General features: G+C 41.4%; 1 protein-coding gene across 1 annotated transcript in view; it reads left to right on the forward strand.

Moving 5' to 3' along the window:
* The window catches only part of grik4 (glutamate receptor, ionotropic, kainate 4), a 164,094-nt gene that overhangs the window by 89,345 nt on the left and 49,334 nt on the right, over positions 1-25,415 (forward strand). The window contains exons 7-9 of the mRNA XM_061280706.1: positions 14,598-14,763; positions 21,003-21,181; positions 25,358-25,411. Of these exons, the coding sequence (XP_061136690.1) occupies positions 14,598-14,763; positions 21,003-21,181; positions 25,358-25,411 (399 nt within the window). The remainder of the gene's footprint in view (positions 1-14,597; positions 14,764-21,002; positions 21,182-25,357; positions 25,412-25,415) is intronic.

The following is a 25,415-nucleotide window of genomic DNA, read 5'->3' on the forward strand; positions in this document are numbered from 1 at the left end:
GGATAGTTATGAGGTTGGTTTATTGTTCTCTTAACGGTAAGTGAAGGTAGTTTTCCCCCAACCTGTCCCACAAGAAATAATGGACTCTTGGTGTATTACACACCCCACAGTTTGAAATGATTTCCTTCCAAAGGTCAGTTCCGAAACTGTCAGCCATTGGACTCCATCTAAATGCCAGCCTGCAGTGACAAGGTCTTATCCCTCCTGTCATGTGAAATGGTGTTGCCGGGTACCTTAGCTTTGGGTATTTTTGCGAGAAATGGCTGTCAAACAATATTTGTTTCGTAGTTTCCTTTGAAATTACAAACACTTTACTCCCACTTCGGATTGCTGCAAAAGCTTTTCCGGGGTTCCTCCACACCTATAGCTTCCATTTCGAAATTGTTTCCGAACATTTCGTCTCCCAGGAACATGGATGCCCATGGTGACAAGGAGTTAAAAATATGAGCCGATTTCCATCCCGAAAGTAATTTGGGCATTATTTATACATTTATTTTTTATCATATGCATATGTAAGCCTCTCAGTTTGTTTACTACAATTTGCAACTTGAGCTGAAGCTTTGAGTAAAAAAAAATAAACAGATTCTCATCAGAACTCTGAACCAAGATAACCTGTGTGTATGAATAACATATCCAGTGGAAAATTGTACCGCATATGTTCGGAGAGGGTAAAACCGCAACCACGATTACCACCGTACTCGCAATGTACAATAATTCAGAAAGTGCTGCAAATCAGGCTCATCCAACAGCATGGGAGAGAAACTCGCCTTTGGGAAATAAACCTTTATTGAATATTTGATAGTCTGCAGCAAGCCTCTGTGAAAATGCTCCGCAGGAGATGAGAAGATTGGCTGGTGGCCTAATGTTGCATCCCAAATCAGATAGGCACCCTATCACTTGCCACCCCCTCCCCAAAATGCCCTCCGAGCTGAGCAACTTAGACAGTCACGAGAGTGCAAACTTGACGCCATGTCGTCAATAAATTCCCGAGCTTTGAGATTTGTTCATTCTACCCAGTCTGTCACACTGGGCACAATTAGCGTTAAGTATTTCAATATAATCAGACTAGAAATTATTTTAAAATTTTCAAGATTTCGTCATGGCATTTGGTTGTTGTGAATTTCTTTCTTTTTTTTTTAAAGGGATTCAATTCAACTGCGGGAACGCACCAGTGCATCAATGATTCATCTGCTGAAAGTGGATATAAAATGTGACAGCGGTTGTCACATTACGAATACATCATCAGTTTCTTTTCGTTGTTCAAGGTGAAAGCGGGTCACCCTGAACAATATTTGCTCGGGGGGGAGAGACCTTGTGTGCGCGACCTGTGTCCACTGCGCACACCGCTAAGGTGATCGCACACCGCGAGAGCGAGGCCACAGATGCTGTGCCGTCCCGTTGCGGCTTGCGTGGAACATTTGCTCCAATATTGCGGCTGACAGAGCCCACGAGATGATCAGCACATCATGGACAGCCGCCTATCAATCTCCATCCGCCGGTGCACTGTGGGACCGAGCCCATCTGGGTTTTGCAGTAACTAATGGCGGGGCAGCGACTGTGGAGAAGGCGGCTGACTGCGTAAGCCGCGCCGCCGGTTTCTTTCGATCCTTTGCAGTCAGACATGCGGACCTCGGGGTCAGGATTTTGTGCAAGGGCAGATTTATATTGTCTAATGAGAAATATTTAGTCATGCATTAGATAAGAGTCGTGTTGCTTATCTGCAGGCTGGCAGAGGAACTGGAATTTACGCTCCATTTTCCATGGCTCCATTTGCTTCATCATTTTACATGAAGGAATTTAAAATTCATATTTTATATGCAAAGGACCGATGAGCGCGACCGTTACGATTTGCTCGGTTAGGAATTGAACGCGATCCAAGTTCAACATGGATTTGTTCAGTTCGAATATAAAGAAATTCAACTTTTTTGCCTAACTGCTTCAATTTGATGGACATTGTGCTGTTCCTTCTGTTGTGCACCACTTGGGCACGTGGAGGCAGTGTAATACAGTGGATCCATTGTTGGTTGTTTTTCACAGAGGATAAAGATTATATGCCTTCTAGTTGATCCAACATTTTGGTGTGAGTAACTTTTTGAGAATGAACATTTTTCTATAATAGGTTTGCCAATCTCTACGTTCTTACCTGTTATACTTGATGTCATTTTTTAGAAGTACTATATTTTTCCAAAACGCCTTGCACTTATAACCCCTGTGGCAATCAAATTGAGCCCAGTTTTTTTTTTCTATTTGTTATGGAAACTTTATATGTGATGGCTTGATTAGGTCAGTTCCCATTCTAACATTTTTGCAATCTAGTTTCCACTCCTGTACCATGAAATGCACATCAACCCTGTGTCTAAGTGAAAAGTCTTTTTTTTCTTCTTTCTCTGTGACTCAAATGTGTCAGAAAGTCATGAATATTAATATCAAGTCTGATGTTCTGTAGTTGCTCGGGGCTTGCAAAGCCATCTGCTTGGAGGAGAGCAGAGAGATTACACCACTACATGGTGGATGGTGGGAGGGAGGGAGGGAGGGAGGGAACTCAGGTAGGATTTAGAGGTGAGCTCGGGGTCAGGTGGGCATAGTTTTGACTTGGAGGGGTCACTGGTAGAGCACGAGGCCCCTGAGATAAGCAATAATGAGCTTTTTGCCTTCAAACACTCACAGGTAGATAAACTGACAAATAAGGCGGCGTTCTCTATAAGCAGCTGCAAATTGCGGTCGCTTATGTGAATTTTGCTTTGATGCCTACTTTTTTTTACCTCTCCATTTATTCTTTGGGTTATTTCAAAAGCGCTTGCTCCTTTTTTGTTTTCTCCCTCGCGCTAATTACGCCGTTTGCCTATTCATAACCTGCATGGTGGGTGTCTTCTCAGTTTGTGTCGAGTGTATACGGAGCTGTCGAAAATGATTTTCACCTACGAGCCTTCCAGCTATTCAGCAGCTTTTTGTCACTCGATAAGTCCGAGAGCCAAGCCTGCAAATCCTTTCTGGCCCGGAGAGCATTTACACTGTAGCTATGCTTAAATTAGAGCGCTCCCGTGCCAGACGCTGGTCAAAAGCCCGGCCGGCGCATGGCAGCTGCTATCGTCGTGCAGCCAGCACACATATTCATCCCTCATTTGCTTCACTGCTCCAGACCAATGCAGATCTGCAGCTTCTTTTTTAAACTCCCTGGCAGAAAAAGCATCCAGAAAGCATACCTGCTCTCTCATGCCAAGGAGAGGAAGTAAATGTTTAATGGTGTACTCTCATTCACAACGCCGTTGAAAGTGTGTTCTGCTCTGGTGGTCTTAAGAGACATAAATTGAACCAGCGTCTAATAAAAGCAAAAGCAGCTAGCAATGCCAGGTGAGGAATAATAATGTACTGTGTCTAAGAGGCTTGCAAACATCACATTCTAAGAAAAAATGTGTTATTGGAAAAGACGTACAGCTATTATTCTGTGAGAGGTTTGCAAATATCACATTCTAAGAAAGAATAGTCATATAGAAAAAATGCGGCATTGGAAAAGAGGTATGGCTGTAATTCTCAGAGTGGCTTAAGTGCTATACAACGTTGCCGCAGACTTTTGAAAAAACATGTATGATGCCATTTTCGCTTTTCTTGAGCTCTCGCGATCCATCTCATTGAGGAACTCTTAAGACTGAGGTGTCAAACTTATGCACAATTTGTCTTTGCGGACCATAAAATGATGTGGCGGGCCGTATCTGGCCCCCGGTCCTTGACTTTGATACCATGTCTTAAATGATAAGAAGCTCTGATCTCCAAATCTCCAAAAGTACAAAATGATTAAGGATATAATTGATTGTGGAGTTGTCTCTCACAAATGATGACAAACCATACGATTGATAATACAAACTGCCACGGGGACATAATTCTGTGAAAAAAGAATGACTTGTTAAATTAATCATTACACAAATCTCTTTCATTTTAGATTAGTTGACATTTCTTTTGGTTGCGCATTTCATGCTTTATTACATCATTGCTCTGATGTACACCCCCCCCCACCCCCCCATTGCAACCCATCAGAATAAAAGATGATTAGAAAGATATTGAGTATGTAGGAGAGTTGACGTTGCCTTGATCTTCAACTTAAGGCGCGTTCATAAATTTGCGTACCCTGGCAATATTTGTAAAGTGTGTAAATAAAATAGAATGCGATCCGGCAAAACACATTTCATTTTAACTGTAATGACAATCAAATTAAATGATGAGCCTTTTTGGAATAGCATAACTCATTAAATCATTTGACCAAACATAGCGCTCGAGACAATAATAAGCTGATTGCTGTTTGTCAAAATCTGCAAAGTGATCTATACTTAATTTGAAGACCAGTCCAAACATTTCTTTTTTTTTTCCTCAAATCAATATTGATTTGTCCTCATATTGTCTTTTATTTTTATCCATTATGAACCAAAGTGTTGAAAATATCTTAAGAACAATTCTATGAACCTTCTTGGACACTTGAACCGTCTCAGAAGTGTCATAAAATTATGTCGCCTCAAGATTAAAACTATAAATGTTTCAACGATCAGTGAAAATGGTTAGCTTGGATACATTTTCGTAACCCCGATAGCCGGCTTTGTTGCACTCCTCCTTCGAAGAAGTGATTGCGAAGTTCACACAACCTGTTTTCATATCTCTCTAACATGCTACCAAATTCATTTTAATTTCTAAGCCCCCATCATGCACCCCCCACCCGCAAGGGAAATCTCCATAAATTTATTGTGTGACATTCCTTCTGTCAATATTACAAACCCATTTGCACTTGTTGCTCTAATTTGCACTCATTACTCTGCTTTTGTGTTGCCATACAATATTTCCAGTCAATTTTCTTCTCTATCTAGAGACATTTTTTCTAATATCCGTTATTATGGAATCTACACAAGCCACGGCTCGCTGAGTTTTCCTTGTTATTGTTCTCGGGCTCTTCCTGCGCCTGTCTTGCTTACTTTATCATTTGCCCTCTGCAGCCTATCTTTTTCTCGCCCTTTTCCCTTCCTCCCACACCCAAGTGTAAATGATAAGCGGGTCAGGCACGCTAATGGAAACCAGGGAATAGTAAAGGCTGCCACTCCATGTGGCTTTCCTTGTCATTGGCAGAGTTATGAATGTCCATCATCTTAGGAGCTTTATCAGTTAAAAACTGTCTTATGTTCATCCATTAACTCCAGATGATTTGACTCACCATTTAATTCCAAACAGGATCAGCCGCTAGCTGCTAATTTTGCTGGGTGACCCCTGAAAAGCCAATTTTTAGTTTACAGAGACAGCTAACGGTCTTTACTGAACCTGTTTGTCCGTTTGTCATCTTTTGGTGAAAACTCGCAAAAATGGGAAACTGCAGAGTGTCGCAAAATGCCGCAGAGAAAAGAAGTTGGCAAATCAGAATTTGGAGTTTGTCTCGCTGACAAAGTCATATTCGTAGTACTGTTTTAACAGCAACGGGAACCATTTACGAGCGTCGCCATCAAAATAATGGACTCGGGAAAAAGCTTAGATCCACTTTCACAGGAACTAAGCCTTTGAAAACTTAAAAAAAAACTTTTATTTGAATGGTTGCAGTGCAGCAAGACAAGCAACAAGAGAAGAAACTGCTGAATGTTACAAGGATTGCAAAATCAAAGCTGTAAATTGCTTATTAATGGTGGTGAGGTGCTTGCCTAATCTCAATAGACACTGCCCAGGCAGAGTCAAAGACAAAATGTACCTAATAAGCCTGCTGCAATGTTGGGCATTCCAGATCCCCAAAGTCGAGAATTGAACCAATGATAAAGGTCTAGCGCCACCACTGGACACAAGTGCTAACCGATTATTAGGTGCAAAATGATCGTTAGGTCCAGTTTAAAATGAAAGTGTTTTAAATGAGCTTTCTGCCAAACTTGTTCAAACATCACATAAATCACATTTTGATTATTTTTTTTAGTTGTACGCTTTTACCAGATGGTCTGATTATGTTAAGACTTAGTCTACCATTGTGGACTGGGACAATTAGACTCATTCAAAGACTATGCCGCAGTACAAATTTATGTGGTTTCAGTGGTGGATGATGATAATCCTAAAATTAATGTTTTAAAGAGTCAGGGCAATTTAAACGAGCAATACTTAAGAGCAAAACCTCCGAACCTTTTGCCTTTCGAGCTGTCACCACTTTCCTCGGATGTCTTTATTCAGCCACTAGGGAGATATCCATCCACCTACTCACTGAATTTTTTACAACATTCTCCAATAAGACTCCGTAAGAGGTTAGGGAAGAGGTTAGGTATGTGCAGAAAGTGCTTTCCCGGTCATCCCTGGTATAGCCTAACAGGAGAGCCTTTCTAGCTAGCTCATTTTCCAATGATATTGGTTCTGGAAAAGGGCAGTGGAGTGAGGAACGGACTCCAGGAGGAAATGAACTTTTTTTCCCCCCCCCCATCTGAATCGTCTGATCAATGAGATAGAGATCTCGTGGTCAATGTTCCACTTTGCTAAAAGGCACCATGGGAGCCGCGGCACATTTCGTCTTTATCACTCGGCTGCTACTTCCATGGCTACTGGGACCTGAAGCAGGCTCATTACTAGCACAAATTGAGATCTCGCTGCTGGTACTGACACCAAGATGAGATGGTTTCGAGGGTGGAGTTGCTCTAGCCACGTTAGGCCTTACTTTTTCTTCCCTTAATTTCTTTTGGCGGCAGCAGCATAAGCAATTCATTTCAATGCGAATACTGATTTACACAAAAAGGCAGCAGAACATTTGTCGACACGTGTTTTCAAGGACAGATCTCTTTTATCATCCAAGCCTGTGTTGTGTGCTAATTGATAGCCAGAACTTTGCAATATGTGTACAGTAAACAACACTCTTCAAACAGTGTGAACGCGGCTGACATGTTTGATGACCCATAAAAAAAAGTGTTATGATGAATAGGTTTCGCTTTTCCGCTGTGCAAAGTAACAGATCTACTTTGCACATTACGGCTCTGCTCTGCATACGTCGAGCTCACCTACTCGCACTGCTCCACTCGGATTCACAGCAGACAGGTAGCAGAAAGGCTTTCACACTCGACTGCATAACTCGAGCTCAGTAGTTGGTGGTTCCTGGTTATTTGAATATGACCAGAAATGTTCTGTTGAACTCGAATAGCCCGCAGTGGAGCAAAAACGTCTGCTAGGGTCGAACAATTCTTAACATGGCAGTCTGTCTAACTGCTAAGCTACTTTAGCCCCGAAGATCCAGCGCAATATATATTGGTTTCGACCGATGCAAATTGACTAACTGTAAATGTTTGGGTGGTTTTATTGCATCAAGGGGAAAATAATGGCATATATTGTTGCACGCCACCAAATTAAATGGAAGGATAAATTCTAATCGCACATGATATTTTCGACACCCTTTTTGTTTTATCATGACAACAATGAGCTTAATATGGCTCTTTTGTGATCGTCATGAAGTGACAACGTGTGATTTTTCATTGACGAGACTGGGTGTTCTGTTCATGTTCATTCGAAGGTGACTCACGGCAAGTCCTCAGAACATTGTAGTGTCTGTTATGAATCATGGAGCCGTCGGTTTGCACACTGTTTCTTAATAAAAGCAGAATTGTATGACTATAGGTAAAAGTCAAAGTCTGCTTTATTAACGCAGAAAGAAAAAGTTACAAAGTGCACATATGCGTCTCTGTCTCTCTCTCTTGTTTATCTCTCTCTCTCTCGCCTGTCTCTTTCTCACCTGTCTCTCTCACTCACCTGTCTCTCTCGCTTTGTCTCTCGCTCTGTCTCGTTTTGTCTCTCGCTCTGTCTAGCTCAGTCTCTCGCTCTGTCACTCTTTCTCGCTCTCCTTCTCGCTCTCCTTCTCTCTCTCTCTCTCTCTATCTCTTTCACCTGTCTCTCTCTTTCTCTCTTTCACCTGTCTCTCTCTCTCTCTCTCTCTCTCTCTCACCTCTCTCTCTCTCACCTGTCTCTCTCTAGTAGTCGAGTAACGTCTAAGACTCATAATTTGCATACATAATTAAGTCAATGGACATCACACCACTGTCTTGCCTATCTAAGGATTCCAGCTTTCTTTTAGGTCATGCTAGCAAATCAGAGGGTAATGTTGTCAATAATGAATGTAAGCCTATTGTAAGCGCATCGTAATTGGGTCAACATGTGTTTGCCGATGAGCAAAGGTGCATCCTCTTTCCTCCTGCGAGCAGGGCGTGCATTGTATTTGTTGGCTCCTGTGAGAACGTCCTCATTAAACGCCCGTCACGCCGCAGTCTGCAGACCTGCCATCCCTTCTGTCACACTGCAGGGAAAACACACGCGTGTGCATATGTGCGGACAAGAGCACATGCATACTTGATACACAAATCCAAGACAGAATGAACAGAGATAGTTACCATTCGCTCAATCGGCAAGCATAACTTGAGAAATTGTCACAAAACATATCAAATGATTCATTCTATAATCAATATTACTAAGGGATGTCAGCCAAAGTTTAAAATAACAGGATTAACTTAAAAACACATTCCATCTTTAACACAGCCAAATTATAATACTTAATAAATAGATAGAAACCAACATTGACTCGGTAAACATGATTTCAATTCCAAAAGAAGGGTACAAATGGCTACTGTCCATTTTGCTGCCAAATCGACAAAATCAACGTAGCTGCCAACTTTAACCGAGATCAAAAGTACCGTAATTTTCGGACTATAAGTCGCTTTTTTTTTCATAGTTTTGGACTTATACTCAGGAGCGACTTATATACATATATATGGGTTTTCTTCACAAAAAAATATCACTACAAATTATCCAGTTTTAACTGGAATCTCACTCTTGGTCGTTCCCATATGACAATCGAGCTGTAGGCTTTAAGTCTTGGCTTTCCCTCGTGTTTGACTTGTCTTCATCTGCTCATCCTGCTCGCTGACAAACGTTTTTCTTTCAGCAGCAGTCAACCCTGCGGTTCGTCACGGCAATGCCGCCAGAAAGCACCTTTGGCTCTTAATGTTGGAAAATATTTGATATTTTCTTACACCCTGCTCCAATGGCAATAATGACTCAGCAGATGTTTAAATAATGCTTCAATTTAATTTCAAATATCAAATGTTGACTTTCAGATATTTGTTTTGCGCCTCGGTAAAAATATCCAATCACTCTTCAAGCAGCAAATTACACACCTTAAAAACAGAGCGATGGAAAATATTGGATATTCATTTACATTCATGAGATGAAAATATAACTATATAAATTCACGTATTCTATATTAAAGTGGAAACGGAGGCTTGGAATCAGTGGAACAAATAACAGACCTCAATTTCTTAATGTCACCACATGAAAATAGGTTTTAGTGCTACATCAATATTTCTAATGACTTTCCTCCATAGAGTTCAACTATATTTGGAGTAATACCGGAATGACGCAGAAGACGCATCGCACCGATTTTCCCGATCAATCGAGCAATATGGGTGAATTATCAGAGCTGTTGGTTGCAGATAAGAAGTGTGGCAGGTGCTTCGAACGCGGTCGACAGCTCGCTGTTCTTGCCTGGAAATTGATTTTCTGTCTTTGGAGTCAAAACATTGCACGGCAACTGTTAGGTAATCAATTCATAGTATTGCTTAGAAGAAAAAGGGGGGATTTGTAAGATCATATAGAAGCTGATCTACAACCTTTTGGTTTAATTTTGCAAATTTGACTAATGAACCGAATAAAGAAAAAAAAGTGCTAATTTAGACGGCAAAGTAGTGAATCAACAGCATGTTAGAAGACTACAGCGAAGTAGTGCTATCCATTTTCCCCTCGATAGCTTCAAGGCACAATTAACAATCAATTCCACACAATTGACCAAATTCTTAACGAGCAATTAATCGTTTCCCTGCCCGTCCCCAATCGGAAATAGCTTATTTCGGGAACAAAGGTAACACCAGGACAAAGTTTAGGGGAACATTAACAACTGTGGAAAATAGATCAGAAGCGTACATTGAGAATCAAGAGAAAATGTGACAACTTTGTAAAGTGAAGTGTGAGATTGGACAAATCCAATTGAAACAATCAAAGATGGTCCCAGAGTGGGGCTCAGTTCCCCTGCGTGCTGCACTACTATTATTCAGGTTTAGGGCTCCTTATTACCCAGGTTTGAATGTTCCATCGGGGGGCTGTCACCGCTCGCTGTCCCTCTATCTATCCAGATACCAAGGGACTCCATTACACAACAATGGGCAAGGATTGAAAACCAATCAAGGGAATATGGGGACGAGGAGGAAGGCAATGCATGGACGCTGAGAAGAGCTCAGACAGGCAATCTGCCGTGATGAAGAGGCTCCCTTCCCTGTTGCTCTTCTCCAACTCGGCCTGTCCTCCAGTATCCCCTTCAAGCCCCACTGGGCTCCGGCCTGATGGTTGGCCCGCTGACTGACCCAACACCTGCTACTCACTCTCACCCCATTTCCCACTCCGGCCTCACAGACAACCTTGGTTGTGAATATCTGGTCACATCTTCTGGCACTAATTTCATTCAGAGGAAATGGATGCAAGCTGGCTTTGAGTTGTGATGCCATGTTAGCAAGAGCCAGTTTATGGTCGCATAGAGTAGTTCCCATTATAAAAAGGTCATTGGCTTTGGAGTTTAACAATCTGACGACATGGTTTATAAAGCACATCTCACAATTCCAGGTCATGTGACTTGAGAGGTTGTGATGGCCAAATGACTCCTCTAGATGGCGCTGTTGGTTTAAAGGGTTTGAAGGAATAGCTAATCAGTGTGCTTTCAGACCAGTTTTGAATAGCTCGATCTAGAGCAGTCAAAGACTGCAACTGGTTCGTGAAGCTTCATTAGCCCATCACTACTGTGAGGCATTTAACATCAAATGTTCTGCTCCACATATCTGTAGAAATTCGCCTGCGTCTAAAACACCTTTTAGTGCAATTGGAGTTGTTTGGATTTAATTACACGCCACGTGGGAATACATATATTTCTAACGCTACAGCAAATCAACACTGTGAGAACAAGGGTAATCAATCAAGATTGCATGCCCCACTGAAGTGGACAGGAGAAGTGTATTTAACGATTCTCAACAAGGGCTTGGCTGACTTTTCTTTTCTTACCCTCTGTGTCTAATTTTTGCTGACACAAGAAACACTATATGCCTTTTCTACTCATTAATGAAATACTTTTCTCTGAATAATACTAAGCCAGGATTTCAGCCTGGGTTTTGTACGCAATTAGCATGCACAAAATGTGCCGAAAAACATCCCTAATCAGAAAGTTACAACTAATTTTGATAATGAATGATGCCAGTAAGAGTTACACTAATGTTTCACTCTCGTCCAAGGAGACTAATTAACGTTAATTTTCCCTAAAGGTTCCTTGTTATACCTGTAGAACACGATCAGCGAGTAGATTTGTGAGATGTTTTATATATTTTGTCACTGTCACATTACCTGGAATGTCGATCTAGTGATCCGTGGAGTCTTGTTAAAAGATGTTTGAAAACATTGGCTGTGGAGGCGTTCAAATGAATGCTGTGGAACAAGAGCTTGTTCTTGTGGGTGGCATGAAAACAATTTCTGTGATCCATAAAGACAGTTTAGTATATTCGGCACTCACTAAAAATGTGTGGTGAGTATGCGTGTGTAGCTGCTTAGAGGCTTGGGTTGTCTTTGATACCCAAATGGAAAATATTCACGTCCTCGTTTTTACATCTTTACAATTTTGTATATTTTTGTTGGTGGACGTGTCATGTCAAAGGATGGCAAAAATGAGATGTTTGCTTGAGTTGTGATTTGACTAAGGTCAAATTTGGGTTGCAGGTTGACCTCAGAATTTTCTTTTGAATTGGGATCGTGATTTGAAGCTATTCTATTTTTAACCTAGAGTTGAGGGTATTACTTATCAAACATCCCACACTAGTAGTGTCAGATGTTTGATAGTGAGATAGTCGACAGTAATGTGAATAAAGGTTAAGGGTACTTCTCCTCAGACCATGATCAGATTTCCACTCAGCTGACGAGTTCATGAAATTTTTTGCTCAAAAGATTGAATCCATTAGGGATGAGATCAAGAATAGCATTCCAATCGCTCGGTCGAGCACGCCGTTTACCAACGCTGATGATCATGCAACAACCCTCTCAACTTTTAAAAGCGTGTCTCTTGAAAGGCTTACACAAATTGTTAGTGCGGCTAAACAAACAACATGTTTACTCGACCCTCTTCCAGCCAAACTACTTAAAGAATTATTTCAAATTTTAGGACCGTCCGTCTTAAATATAATCAATCTGTCTGTCTCCTCTGGGATAGTGCCAACAGCCTTTAAAACCGCTATCATTAAACCGTTACTTAAGCGACCAAATCTTGACCCGGACTGTCTCAGTAATTATAGGCCAGTTTCAAACCTCCCATTCATAGCAAAACTTCTTGAAAAAGTAGTAGCGCAGCAGCTTATTGATTACATGGTCGCCAATAATCGATACGACACTTTTCAGTCTGGTTTTAGAGCTAATCATTCCACTGAGACAGCACTTGCTAAAGTGACTAATGATCTCCTTGTAGCTATGGATTCAAACATTTCGTCTGTACTGTTACTACTCGATCTTAGTGCTGCCTTCGACACTGTAGACTTCGATATTTTATTAGGGCGTCTTAAAAGTTGTGTTGGTATTTCAGGGTCAGCACTAGGCTGGTTCCATTCCTATCTATCAAACAGGACGCACCGAGTGGTCCATGGCAATGCGTCCTCGGAGCTCTATAATGTTACATGTGGTGTCCCACAGGGATCGGTTCTCGGACCAATTCTTTTTAATATTTATATGATTCCGCTTGGGGACATAATACGTAAATATAATATTAATTTTCAATGCTATGCGGATGACACCCAATTATATATGCCGTTATCGATGACAGATCCGCGGGATTGTTGTAATCTTGAGAAGTGCCTTGCGGAGATCAAGCAATGGATGTCTCTCAACTTCCTTCGTCTTAACCCAGATAAAACTGAGATGTTGATAATTGGTCCAGCTCGTTATCAACACTTATTCAAGGAAACCGCTATAACTACAGATAACCGTACTATCACTCAAAGCGATACTGTAACTAATCTCGGGGTAATATTTGACCAAACTCTCTCCTTTCAAAAGCACATTAAGAATATAACCAGAATTGCGTTTTTTCACCTTCGTAATATTGCAAAGATTCGTCCGATCCTCTCGACCGGTGATGCGGAAACTATTATACATGCGTTCGTCACGTCGCGCCTGGACTACTGTAATGTACTATTTTCGGGTCTTCCTAAGTCCCGCATCAAAAGTCTACAGTTAGTACAAAATGCCGCTGCAAGGCTGCTCTCTCGGACAAGAAAATTTGATCACATTACCCCAATACTAGCCAACTTACATTGGCTTCCGGTCCATTTAAGATGTGACTTCAAGGTTCTTCTATTAACCTATAAATCGCTGCATGGCTTAGCGCCTTCATATCTCGTCGACCTAGTTGTTCCTTATGTTCCGTCTCGTAACCTTCGTTCGCAAAACGCTACCCTTTTAGCGACACCGAGGGCTAAGAAAATGTCTGCAGGCTCTAGAGCATTTTCTATTCGGGCTCCAGAGCTTTGGAATGCCCTACCAATGGATATTAGGACTGCTACCTCAGTAGAAACATTTAAGACACGTTTAAAGACACATTTCTATGACATGGCCTTTAACTAACCTGTAGTGGCCGATTCGGCTGGAGTTTGTTTTCTCTCCCTCTCCACCCCCTCCCTCCACCCTCCCCGGCCGGGGAGGTGGTTAGGTTGTACCCATGCTGACAGCGGCTATCTGGATTCTCGTGGCCAATTCAGGATAGGGGAACTGCAGCTCAACCTCCTCGAAGAGCACTGCCAGGACAATTGAGGGCTCCTTTCGGCAGCCCTCTGCTGTGACATGGACATCCACTTTTTATTTAATTGATTTTCATGTTGTATCATTTGTGCCCTCTCTGCATCCATTTCAACCTGGTGATCCTGAAAGGGGGATCCTTCCATCTGTGGTCCCTTCTCAAGGTTTCTCATTTTCCCCCGGCTAGGGGTTTTTAAGTTTTTCCTTGCCCTTTTGGGAGCTTAAGATCAGGGGATGCTTTGAGAATAATTGTCAATTTCTGTCTATGTGAAGCCCTTTGAGACTGCTTGTGATTTAGGGCTATACAAATAAACTTGACTTGACTTGACTAGATAGTGTCAGAAATGAGATACTGAGCATGTGACTTCTCTGACCCCGCCCCCCTTGACAGGAATTGAATTTCTAGCCATGGTTCAAATTCAGGTTGAAGAGTGGTTCCTCAGACATCTGTCTGGGAAATGTCAGATGTGCTTTGACTGCTTTCAAATTCAGGTTGAGGGTCGTGTGCTCCTCAGGCATCTGTGAAAACTGCTGTCAAAAGTAAAATAGTCAGCTGATTTCAAGCCGGTTGAAATAAAGGTTGTGGGTGCTACTTCTCAGACAACTGTCAGGTGGTGCCAGAAATGATCACTTAGATTAGATTCCTTTATTTTTTTTATTATTCACAAATTTCCAAAATGTGGGACGGTTTCATTTCACACCTCTGTCAATAATTCGACGTAAATTGTAATCCTGACTTCCTTGTCCCGGTGCAGGTTCCTTATGTGAAGGTGGCTCCGGAAGACATTCTAAAGGTCCAATTCCCTCGTTTCACCACTCTCGACCTGAGGCCAACCAACATGGATGTCAGTCTAGCTGTGGCGAGTCTTCTCACCTTCTTTAACAGCACCACCTCCTGCCTCATCTGTGCACAGGCCGACTGTGAGTACAGAATACGGGATCATCACTTTGCGTGTTCGCCGAGCCTCCATCCCTACACCTGCCGACATAGTGCAAACAGTGTTTCATGTGTGTTCTTTTAAGATGTGTTGACACACCGTGCTACCCCAGATGCACGACAACTGTGTTCCAGCAGCAGATGCGGCACTTTATCAAAATCTCACCCTCTGACACACTGTCTGAAGCAGCTGCTGCAATCCGCAGAGCGTGCTCGGTGCCAACATCCCAAAATAAACAGTCTTCACTCCATAATCATCATCTAGAAGTCCAAATTAAATATACCTTGTCCTAGGGTAGTCCCTCAACGCCACCTGATAAGGATCAAGCTTTGACAGATGAAAGAAAAAACAGTTGGTAGGGGGAGGAAATTTTGTAGGTGAAGCCAGCATTGATTTCACCGACTCCTTGTCAAAGGCACTCGTTAGATTCCAAAGATACTAAACTGAATGACCTCAAAAAAGCCTCTTAGATCCCCTTGGGGCAAATTTATTTTGGCAAATAGAAAGGAAGATTAAATCATGGCCTGTTCCCACCCTCTTGTAGTCCAGCGAGCAGTAATTACAACTCCCCAGACAAAGGCATGGTGACCCTGAGTGGCACCGGCTAACCTTTTTTCTTTGCTTCCACAGTCAGCTTCACAATTTCAGACAAAGAAATGCATTCATGTTTCAACTCCCTCTGTGTGCCGTTCGACACACAGAGGGAGTTGAAACATGTTGACTTTTGTGTCCACTTTGACTACTACCTGCCATTCATTTCCACCTAAGTGTCTTAACTGTCACTCAAAGTATGTCAGGGGCATCTATGCTTGGACAAAACATTTTTTGAAAGGGCACAGAAGTGCTAAATGTACCGTATTTTCCGGACTATAAGGCGCACAGGACTATAAGGCGGACCTACAATGAATGGCTCATTTTAAAACGTTGTCCATATATAAGGCGCACCGGACTATAAGGCGCACCATTAATGCATTCACAATATAATAACTTGAAATAGTGAAAACACTAACAATATATCAATAATGTTAATATCACACAACACCTTTGGCCCGCGGGCCGGAATTTGGTCCATATATAAGGCGCACCAGACTATAAGGCGCACTGTCGGCTTTTGAGAAAAACTTGAGGTTTTTAGGTGCGCCTTATAGTCCGGAAAATACGGTACGTAAAATATATTGAGGTTTCTGTTTTAGGGCAGATCTCAGAGGTTACTTCTTATTTTTGTGAGTTTATTATTACATTTTACAGTGTTGGCCAAAAATGATGCCGGCCTCTAAGGTGCCCTTAGGACATCAACTTTGGAGTGTTGGGGCAAAAGAAACTCATTTTAAGGATTATTTCCTCCCTGTGATTGTGTGTTGGCATGCTGTGAGGGGTATGAAACGGAAATGGGGAAAAGATGAAATAGGAGAGTAGTTTGTTGATGATGCTGTTGAGCTGCAAAACATAAGCAAAATGTAATGATGGACCTGAGGAAAGCGGACAGGCAACCTCCGGTTTCATACGCTGGCATCAAGTAGGAGATTGCCCAGAAGATGGGGTGTATTGATTGCATGCTTTCCTCTGACCTTATTCATTTGAACTGAGTGGCAGGATGCCTCGTTTCATGCGCAAGGTCCTCCGGAATCGTTTGGTCCCAGCTCCCCGAGCCCCGCCCGCCCTTCCCCATCGACTATTGCAATCCGACATCGGCTTGGCACCGTGCTGTCAATGACTCGTCCACACGTTCTGGCCTCATTAATCATCTGCACTACCGCCAGCCTAATAGAGTGTGACCAATTCATGCACATTTTCCAACGATGGCTGAGGACGCACAGGAGTGGAGGTGTAATTGGGCCCAAAGGTAGATCGCACGCCAACACAGACGTTAGTCGAGCGACAATCCTCATGATGCAATGTTTTAACATTTTCCCTATACGACAACTGTGCGATAATTGCTATAATGGATGAAACCCGTGTCAAATGCTACTCAAAAAGGGAAAATGATTTTTTTGCTCTAGGAATGGCCTTTTTAAGCATGCATTAAATTTTAGAATACAATAAAATATTTTGTCTGGAGTGTGAGGGAAAGCCCACATACCTGTGCACCCGATTCTCACGCACTCTAGATGGGTTTCATAAAACCAAACATTTTTTTTATGGGTGCTGTTGGCTTCCCAAAAATAATTGGAGGGACTTGTACATGAATGCAGCTTCATCGACATCATGAGAAGTGAAGCCACTATTGGGCCACTCTTTTGCCCTGTGTAGGAATTATGCTATCATATACAATGCTAATTATGCTATCATTCATAATGCTATTTTTTTTATCATATATAATGGTAATTATGTTAACATACTATAGTATACTTTTCTGATCTGGCCCTCGTCAATCTGCTCGTTTTCTCATTTGTCAGTGTGGGTGCATAAAAGCAACACACAAATACAAGGACACACACAAATACACACACAGAAATCACTTTACTTATTTGCACCAATACTTGCAGCGGCCATTTGAAAGGACACCAAAGTGCACTTTCGTAAATGAGGTGACGGGAGGTAGCTACAACAACGTAAGCTCAAACAGCACATTTAAGAAGACATTATTATTTCATTATGGAACCGGTTTCAGGAGCTAGTGGGCTCTTTTATTTGATCTTATAAAACACCCATGAGAGTATTTGTAGTCGTACTTACTTGCCGTCCATATATTCTGTAATGCAAATGTGAACTTGACTTCAGTAGCACAATGAAGATTCTTCTGTTGAAATCCTGAAGGTACTGTTTCCTAGGTAACTTCTTGCCATTGTTAATGGGCTGACACTTGACATGAAATCCACATTTGTAACCTACAATCAGGGTTAGTTAGCGAGACACCTTGATGATTAAAGAAATGTAGAGAAAGGTGTAAGGTTGACTTGCAGAACTTAATTGAAGGGTTTGGTATACATGAGTGTGACTGATGATATGATAATTAATTTGCCATGGTGGCGAAAGGTGCTCCATGTTCACGTTCCGTCAGTTTGCTGAACACGCTGGGAAAACAATGATTTCGTTTCGTCAGCTACTTAGATTGCGGACAGATGTGAAGCTGATTAAGTGCATATGTATTTAGTTTGGGTGTTGCTCGTGAGTTTGTTCAGTTTATATTACTTCTGTTTTTATTCAACACATATCTTGGGGGTCATTTCTTGTTTTCCACTTGGTTTAAATAGAAAGTGTTTGTTGTCTCTGTTCAACTGTCCCAAGCGACGCCCACCCGCCCCTTGCATTAATGCAAGAATCACATTTTTCCTCAAGGTGAACATTTTTATTTTTTCTTTAGAAGTTGGTGGAGTGACTCCTATATAATGACTCTGGAAGTGGAGTGGTGCATAAATCTTAGTGAGTGCTCGGGAGGCAATTTGGTGGATAAGAGTATAACAAGACATTGACTATTTATCATCTTAGATGTCAGTATAAGGTGGACCCACATTTAAATCCCCAGGCCATTGCACTGCAGTCAAACTAAATGACTGAATAATAGATTTGTCTCTATGTGATTGTTTTTCGTCATTAGAATCATTCCCTTGAAAAATAATCCACACGTTAATATTGCAGTCACGAGGAAATTTGTTCTCACATTGTGCTCAACAGAAATGCAACAAAAACAATAATTATGTAAATCTGTTGTGTCCGACATGTTCTTTAGCGTGTGATTTACGTCGAAGCACTGCCCTAACCCATAAAACAATAATTAGAGTTTCAAAAGACTCCTCAATCAAATAAATGATTTCCAGAATGTACATTGCACAATGGAGACTCATCCGTGAAAGACAAGTGTGAGTATAGAAACATAATGAGAAAAAAAAAGTTGTGTACTTGGGCGTTTATCAACCTGGTGGCCTTCAATAGAAACCGAATATAACAATTTCACTTGAATAATCTTGATCGGTGTGTTTACGAGCCCTACGTTTTCGACCAAAAAAATCTTTGATTTTAAAGTTATGACGCTCTTTTCAGTTGCTGTCATTGTTACTTTGAGTCAGCGTCTAATCCTTCCACATTAACTTTGGGCAAATTAAAAGCTTGTCTCATAAATCCGATTTCCCACCACGCGCGAGTATTTCTTGCGACTAGTGATGATGGAATAAATATTTAATTGTGTTAAGTTTCATTTTATTAAACACTTCATGAATATTTAGGTTGAAACATTCAAAACTTAATAATTCAGATGGCATTTAAGAGTAGTTGCAGTACGTTTAATCGGCATTTAGATTCTGAGGGGGTCTTTGGAAAATATAATCTGCCCTTTAAGAGGTCCCTAGACCCCAAAAAGAACTCGTATTTGGAGTGTGAGAGGAAGCTCTGTAAGGCTAACGCGCTAACAGCTAACTTCCTGCAGTATTGTCAGGCGACTGCACCTGATGGGAAGTCACCGATGAAATATGGTTCCCCTCTGTGGTTATATTTTGGGTTAATGGGGCGGCGATTACGCTGGCACCTCATGTTTCTTTGACACATCTCCTCTACTGTACATTTTAAAGTTCACATTAGTAGCAAAGTCATAAAAGTAGGTCTTACTATGCCCACGGCTAAATGATGACTCATCACAAAGGTGTAATATATTATTCACCTGCACACTCTGTGGATTTTTATCCTCTGCAGCCTGTTGTGGCCGCATTTGCTCTTTAGATTTATGCTTGCTCATAATGTTGGCATCAAAGCAGAACTCAAAAAGTATATTTGGGGGAAAAAAAAGGCGTATTGCATTTCTCAGTATAGCCGTAATGTGTCTGACAAAACACATCAGTCAAGGTCAAATGTGCCTTTTTGTATTCAGCTGTATATTTTTATTCTATTCAGGCGAAGCAAACTGGTTCCCCAAACAAAACAGTGAGCGATTATATCATCCTAGTGTGGAAAAACTCCTCTTTGATTGTGACGCAGTCAGAACCCTGATGAGAGCATGAACTTCCTTGGGTGTCACTATATTTGTACGCAGCCACGTCAGACACAGTTCACCGTCTGATGTCATAAAATCGACGATAAATTGTACTTGATGTGAGCTGCGGCACAGGCTTGGATGCCAGGCAGGCAGACAAGGAGGGTGATTTAGTGGAAGCTATTTCAAGCTCATCAAAGACGCTCTGTGTTGTAGCACAGAGGGAGCTGCAATGACAGGTTCAAGGCGGGGGGGGAGGGGAACTGGGGGTCTCATGTCATGGGCATCCACATACAGCAAAACAAACACTTTTAATATTATAGCGCCATGCAGACAGGAAGACATCGTTACTGCCGCTGTTAGGCACGACGGGGAGTTAATGTGCTTCACCGGCCGTGCCGCTGACAAGCGTGATTTTTTTTCCGCAAACAAACAGCTTCTTATGACATGAATATTATTTAGATGACAGGACAGACTTTGTTGCACTCCCATCATAGGAATGGAAATTTCTCATAAAATGAGGAGCTATTGTATAGTAATGGAATGTAAATTATTTCATATATAGGATTGGCATTGACATTTATCAGCTTTTATCAAGAGTGGGTGAAGCAGCATGTGACTCATTATCCAAGTCAACAATCAGATGCTTATCACGAAATTGGGAGTAAGTGTGGCAGAAGCTGCCCTTTGACCTTATACAGTACCGACTGCACTTGCTCCGTTCGCCGTCTCCTCCTCGAGTAATAAACAAGAAAAGACCTGCTTCTTTTTTTTAATTACGGTAATATAAGATATTAACCTCCGCAGATGAGCTCTGACAAGATGCCAAGGCGACTTTCATGCTAATTTGCCGAGGTCTATGCTCTCTAATAATCCCAGTTGAGTTTTCTTTCTTTTCTATATTGGAAATTAGCCAAATAACCTCTCAGGGTCTCTGCTAAATATATGGATGCCAAGTGACTCGTTAACTTCTGCCAGGAGCCTTTTGATTAAGTTGGCTACGTTTTAATTAGTGCAAATCCCTCTTACCTTACTAACAGTGTTAGCACAGCCAATGAGCAGAAGGCCATTTGCTCAAAGGCTTTTGTGTGCTCGACAGAAGTCACAACAGAGTGCTAGCGAGCTTTTTTTCTCTGCATAGGAAAATTGATTCATAGACATCAAATCAGTATGGTCATCATTAATCATTTCTACACACCCCTCTGAATCTTCTACATCTACATTTGTCAAATGTTATTAGTGTTAAGCCAAACCAAGTCTAATTAAGAATCTTCACTTCGTTATAAGTAATCCACTGCGTGTATAACTGTGCTTCTCAGGCTTATTGAACCTGGAGCAACTCCTCAGGCAGTTCCTCATCTCCAAGGAGACCTTGTCAGTGCGTATGCTCGACGACAGCCAGGACCCGACCCCGCTCCTGAAGGAGATACGAGACGACAAGACCGCCACCATCATCGTCGACGCCAACGCCACCATGTCCCACATCGTTCTGGAACGGGTCAGTGTTGTGTGCACACACGATAGAAATGTAACAAGTCCCCCCAGGACTGAGAAATGCTCAAGGCAAGAAATGTTCAAGTATAAAAGTAATTCAATATGTAGAGAATTAAAAAAAAAAAAATTGGTTGCGCTTCAATTTTGATTTGTGGAGATATATATTGTATTTCCCACAGGGCACAAAGGAGAGAAAGAGAGAGAGAGAGAGAAAATACAGGAGGAGTAAAATGTTTTTTTACCGCCATAATCCATTTGCTGTCTTGAATCACAAGCAAGATAAATTGTTGCACTTTGGGCTGAGGGCACATCTTTAAAAAAAACACAGCATCATCAGTCTTCAGTCAGAGAAACAGTCCGAAATAAAGGCAGAGGAAATAAAACAACGTCATAAAGAATAATACTAAAAAAGATGCTGCGACATACAAAAAAATATTCATGACAGCATAAAATATCATTTCAAAGCATGTTTTAGCTTTTCAATGCGACTGTTTACGACAAATAGAATTATATGTGGGATCTCGATACACTGAAGATACTATGCCTGGAAAAAAAAAGCGATATTTTGCTCACTGATTTTAATGCAGTAGGCACAAAATCAAATCCAGTGGGGCGGAAAAGGTGAGTACTGATGTCAGCTATGCTGCTGAGGTACTTTGTAGCAGCAAATTGCACAAGGCATACTGTGTACATCTTTCCTTTTTTCTTGACACAAACAAAATGTAGCTCCACTTCTGCATTGTTATGCTTTGAGGATGTTTGCCCACCAAAATTAGAATGACTTTTGTGAAATTTTAATTTGTGTCAATGACAATGTCGACTAGTCACTGTGTTTAATTTCTGATTCATATTCCATTTCTAATCTGAGGACTATGGGTTGTCCTTAAACCACCATGACTATGGGTAGTTCTCCATAAGTATGGTCCAACCAGATGCTTAAAAGCGGACCCACTTTGAGGGTAAATATTTATTTCCCTTTACAATTAATCAGCAGATTTTACTGCTTACAATATTTCAAGCATACTCCAGAGATACAATAAACAACCATGCTGAGATTTGTGCTAATTTTATTTGTGAATGTATTTGGAATGATGAAAAATAGTCATCACAGCCACTTTGGTTCTTTATTTATAACACACTATTTCTTTATTAATAGGACAGACACCTTGGGAAAGTTTAATTTTAAGCATATGGAATGTACCTGGTTTGGAACAAATTAATTTCGGGGCCTTTATATCTCACTTCTGGGTCATAGTCTCCCACCCAACCTTCTAAATCCCTCTGTCCGTCAACTCCAAACAACTTTGTGAATCTCATTCTACTCTAAAAACATCAGAATACTTAAGTGTAGCTATTATGCAAATCCAAATAGCCCATTGTGTTAGGGAAGAACATTTTTATGGTGCCATTAGTAAATGTGACACTGTCTCCAACATAACAATATGATCCTTATGTGCTTTGTCCTCTCCGGCACATGCTGATAATTAACCTTTCAGTGCATTATTAACACCTTGGACACTTAAAATAATGACGCTTCATCTGATTGGAGACTAATGTCTGTGAGGGGCTGGTTGGCATCGATAGTAGAATCTGGGGAAGTGAGGATGTTTGGCAGCAGCATATGGCCCTGTTGTAATTAATACACACCTCATTATTTCTGCAAGACAATGGATGGATAGATGGCCAGATTGAAGGTGACGTCAAGTGGATGCATAATGGAGTCGAGCGAGGCAGCGATTTGTTCTGTTCTCATTTGCGTTTTTCCGCTGTAGTCTTCTCCTCAATCAAGCATTCGGACTGCCATCAGCGGTCATCTGGTCGCCATAGCAACCCTGACAACCACGGGCCAAAGAGCAGTGGGAGTCCACAGTGGGATGTCTTGCTTCTCGTCGCCTTTGTAACCCTTTCTCTCCTCCTTCCTTCTCAACGTTATGACTTCAGAGTCACTCCAAGTATTGATAGATATATGGCCATGACATTTGAAGGGATGACTGGAAGATTGGAGCAAACAACAGGAAGTGAAAAGGAATTTGGCTTGATATGAAATTACCCCACAAACTTATACCTACAAATAAAGTGCCAAGTTTGTAAAGAACACAAAACGATCCTGGCGATCATGGAAATCACAATTCAAGGCCACTTTGGACAAAACTGGATGGATCCCAAAGTTGACAGGTTATAATTGGTGGTTGGATCAAACGTGACAGACTGTGATTGCCGTGGATGCCGGGCCTCGTTTAGAACTAGCGTAATTTTCGGACTATAAGTCGCGTTTTTTTTTTCATAGTTTGGGTAGGGGGTGCGACTTATACTCAGGAGCGACTTATATATATGTTTTTTTTTCACTTTCTTTGGGCATTTTATGGCTGGTGCGACTTATACTCCTGTGCGACTTATAGTCCGAAAATTACGGTAGCTAGCATACTAGCTAGCATACACTCCTGCCACACCCATTAGCTGAATTCTGTCCCAGTAGATTAAAGTCTCAACACTTTGTCGTGACGTTGGCATTTCTGTTCTTCCCGGACAAAATATTATTACTGTAGTTCTCCATGCGTTCTTGTTATCTACCCATCCAACTTCTTTCTCCCTTTCCGTCCCTTAGTGTCAAGGTGTCTGCCTTTGTGAATGTCAAGAGACAAGGGTGTGGAAAAGCTGGCAATCCCAACTCTCAAGTGGAGAGCAAATCATATCAAAGCTAGCCACCGACGCCTTTGCCAGGCTCAGATAAGAGCGACCATCTTGTCCAAAGGGATCCCGACATGTCTTGTGTACATCCTCAAATTGAGCCTCTTTGGACAAAGGTCGATCTAGCGATCGCCTCTGTGAGCTTTTAGCATTCGGAGCGATTTAGGTCAGTTGTGCTAGCGTGTTGAATGTAATCCCATTCAGTCAGGGGACAGGCGCAAAGTCCTCGAGTAGTAAAGATAGTCAGCTCATGAGTCAGCTGGTTTGAAAAGACTTTCCTTTAGCATTGTTTTCTTGAAGTTGGCAGGATTTTAATAACTTCTATGCAACGATGCGTTAAACACCTAAAGGAGTATTTCTTAATTCAGTTTAATGAACTTTTTCTTTTATTATTCATGTTGCTATTAAATACTCAAGATGAATATTCAAGACTTCCGCTGCTTCCGAATTAGGGATAGGAGTGAATTTACATGACAACAGTGAAGGAAATTAACTATGAAATGTAATTTAAAAAAATATTGGAATGGGAAAATCTGCATGTTATAAATATTTCATGCGAGTTAATGCTACTTGGGGGTGGTAGAGCTATATTATGGGTTATTGACAATTTTATCAGCCATTTTAAAAGTTAGTCTTGGATTTACACAATTTTCAATCCCGCCTGTTAGTTTTTCACACTTTTCGTCAACCTCAATCTGTTTTTGTTTTTTTAATCAAGGATTGATTCAGCATCACCTCCGCAAATATTATGCTCCATTGTGCCTCATTTACTTCATGACACGACTAATCACCAATCAGTTCCACACAATCAACCAAATGCTTAACAATCAATTAATCGATTAGTTCTTTTTATGGGACAGTCACGCTCTGTATGATTTGTTGTACTTGTTTGGACAGCAAACTCTTTGGGATACAATTCCCTGTACCTGTGCAGCCAAGTGTTCTCCATTTTATTTTAACTGCTTCAAGAAACAGTTAAAGTAATAAATAAGAATTGATTTTTTTCAATTACTAAGCCCTTTACTATTTAGTATTTTTAAATTTGATAGCAATATAATCAAAGTGGAGCTTTTTCAAGGTCATTGTAGCTAGTTTTGGAAAATACCGACCTTTGTCATATCGCATACTGTGTGCCAATACCTATTTTTGATAATGACGGAAATTCTGAAAAGTTCACCATCTCCTTCACGGTCGCACTCTGCTGTGACTTTGATTTAATCAAATTGTCAGACAGTTGTCGAGCAGCATACTAATTCACCTCAGAAATTTAATTGCTCCCCCTAGAGCTGCAGTCAGATAAATGTCTGTTCTTATCAAGAATGGGATTTGATCAGTGCGCCGTCGAGTGGAGCGCAAGTTGGCTCACCTCTGACTCCTTCATATCCTTCACTCTCTCCAGTTTCTCTCTACAGCTTCCGTTCAATCTCCAAACCTTGACTTTTTGTATTTTTTCCCTCTCCTCTTCCCTCACTGCTCCTATTTTTGTGTGCAGGCATCAGAGCTGGGAATGCTGTCAGTCTACTACACGTACATCTTCACCTCTCTGGTAA

This window comes from Syngnathus typhle, linkage group LG6 (assembly GCF_033458585.1).
Source record: "Syngnathus typhle isolate RoL2023-S1 ecotype Sweden linkage group LG6, RoL_Styp_1.0, whole genome shotgun sequence".
In the NCBI taxonomy this organism is placed as follows: domain Eukaryota; kingdom Metazoa; phylum Chordata; class Actinopteri; order Syngnathiformes; family Syngnathidae; genus Syngnathus; species Syngnathus typhle.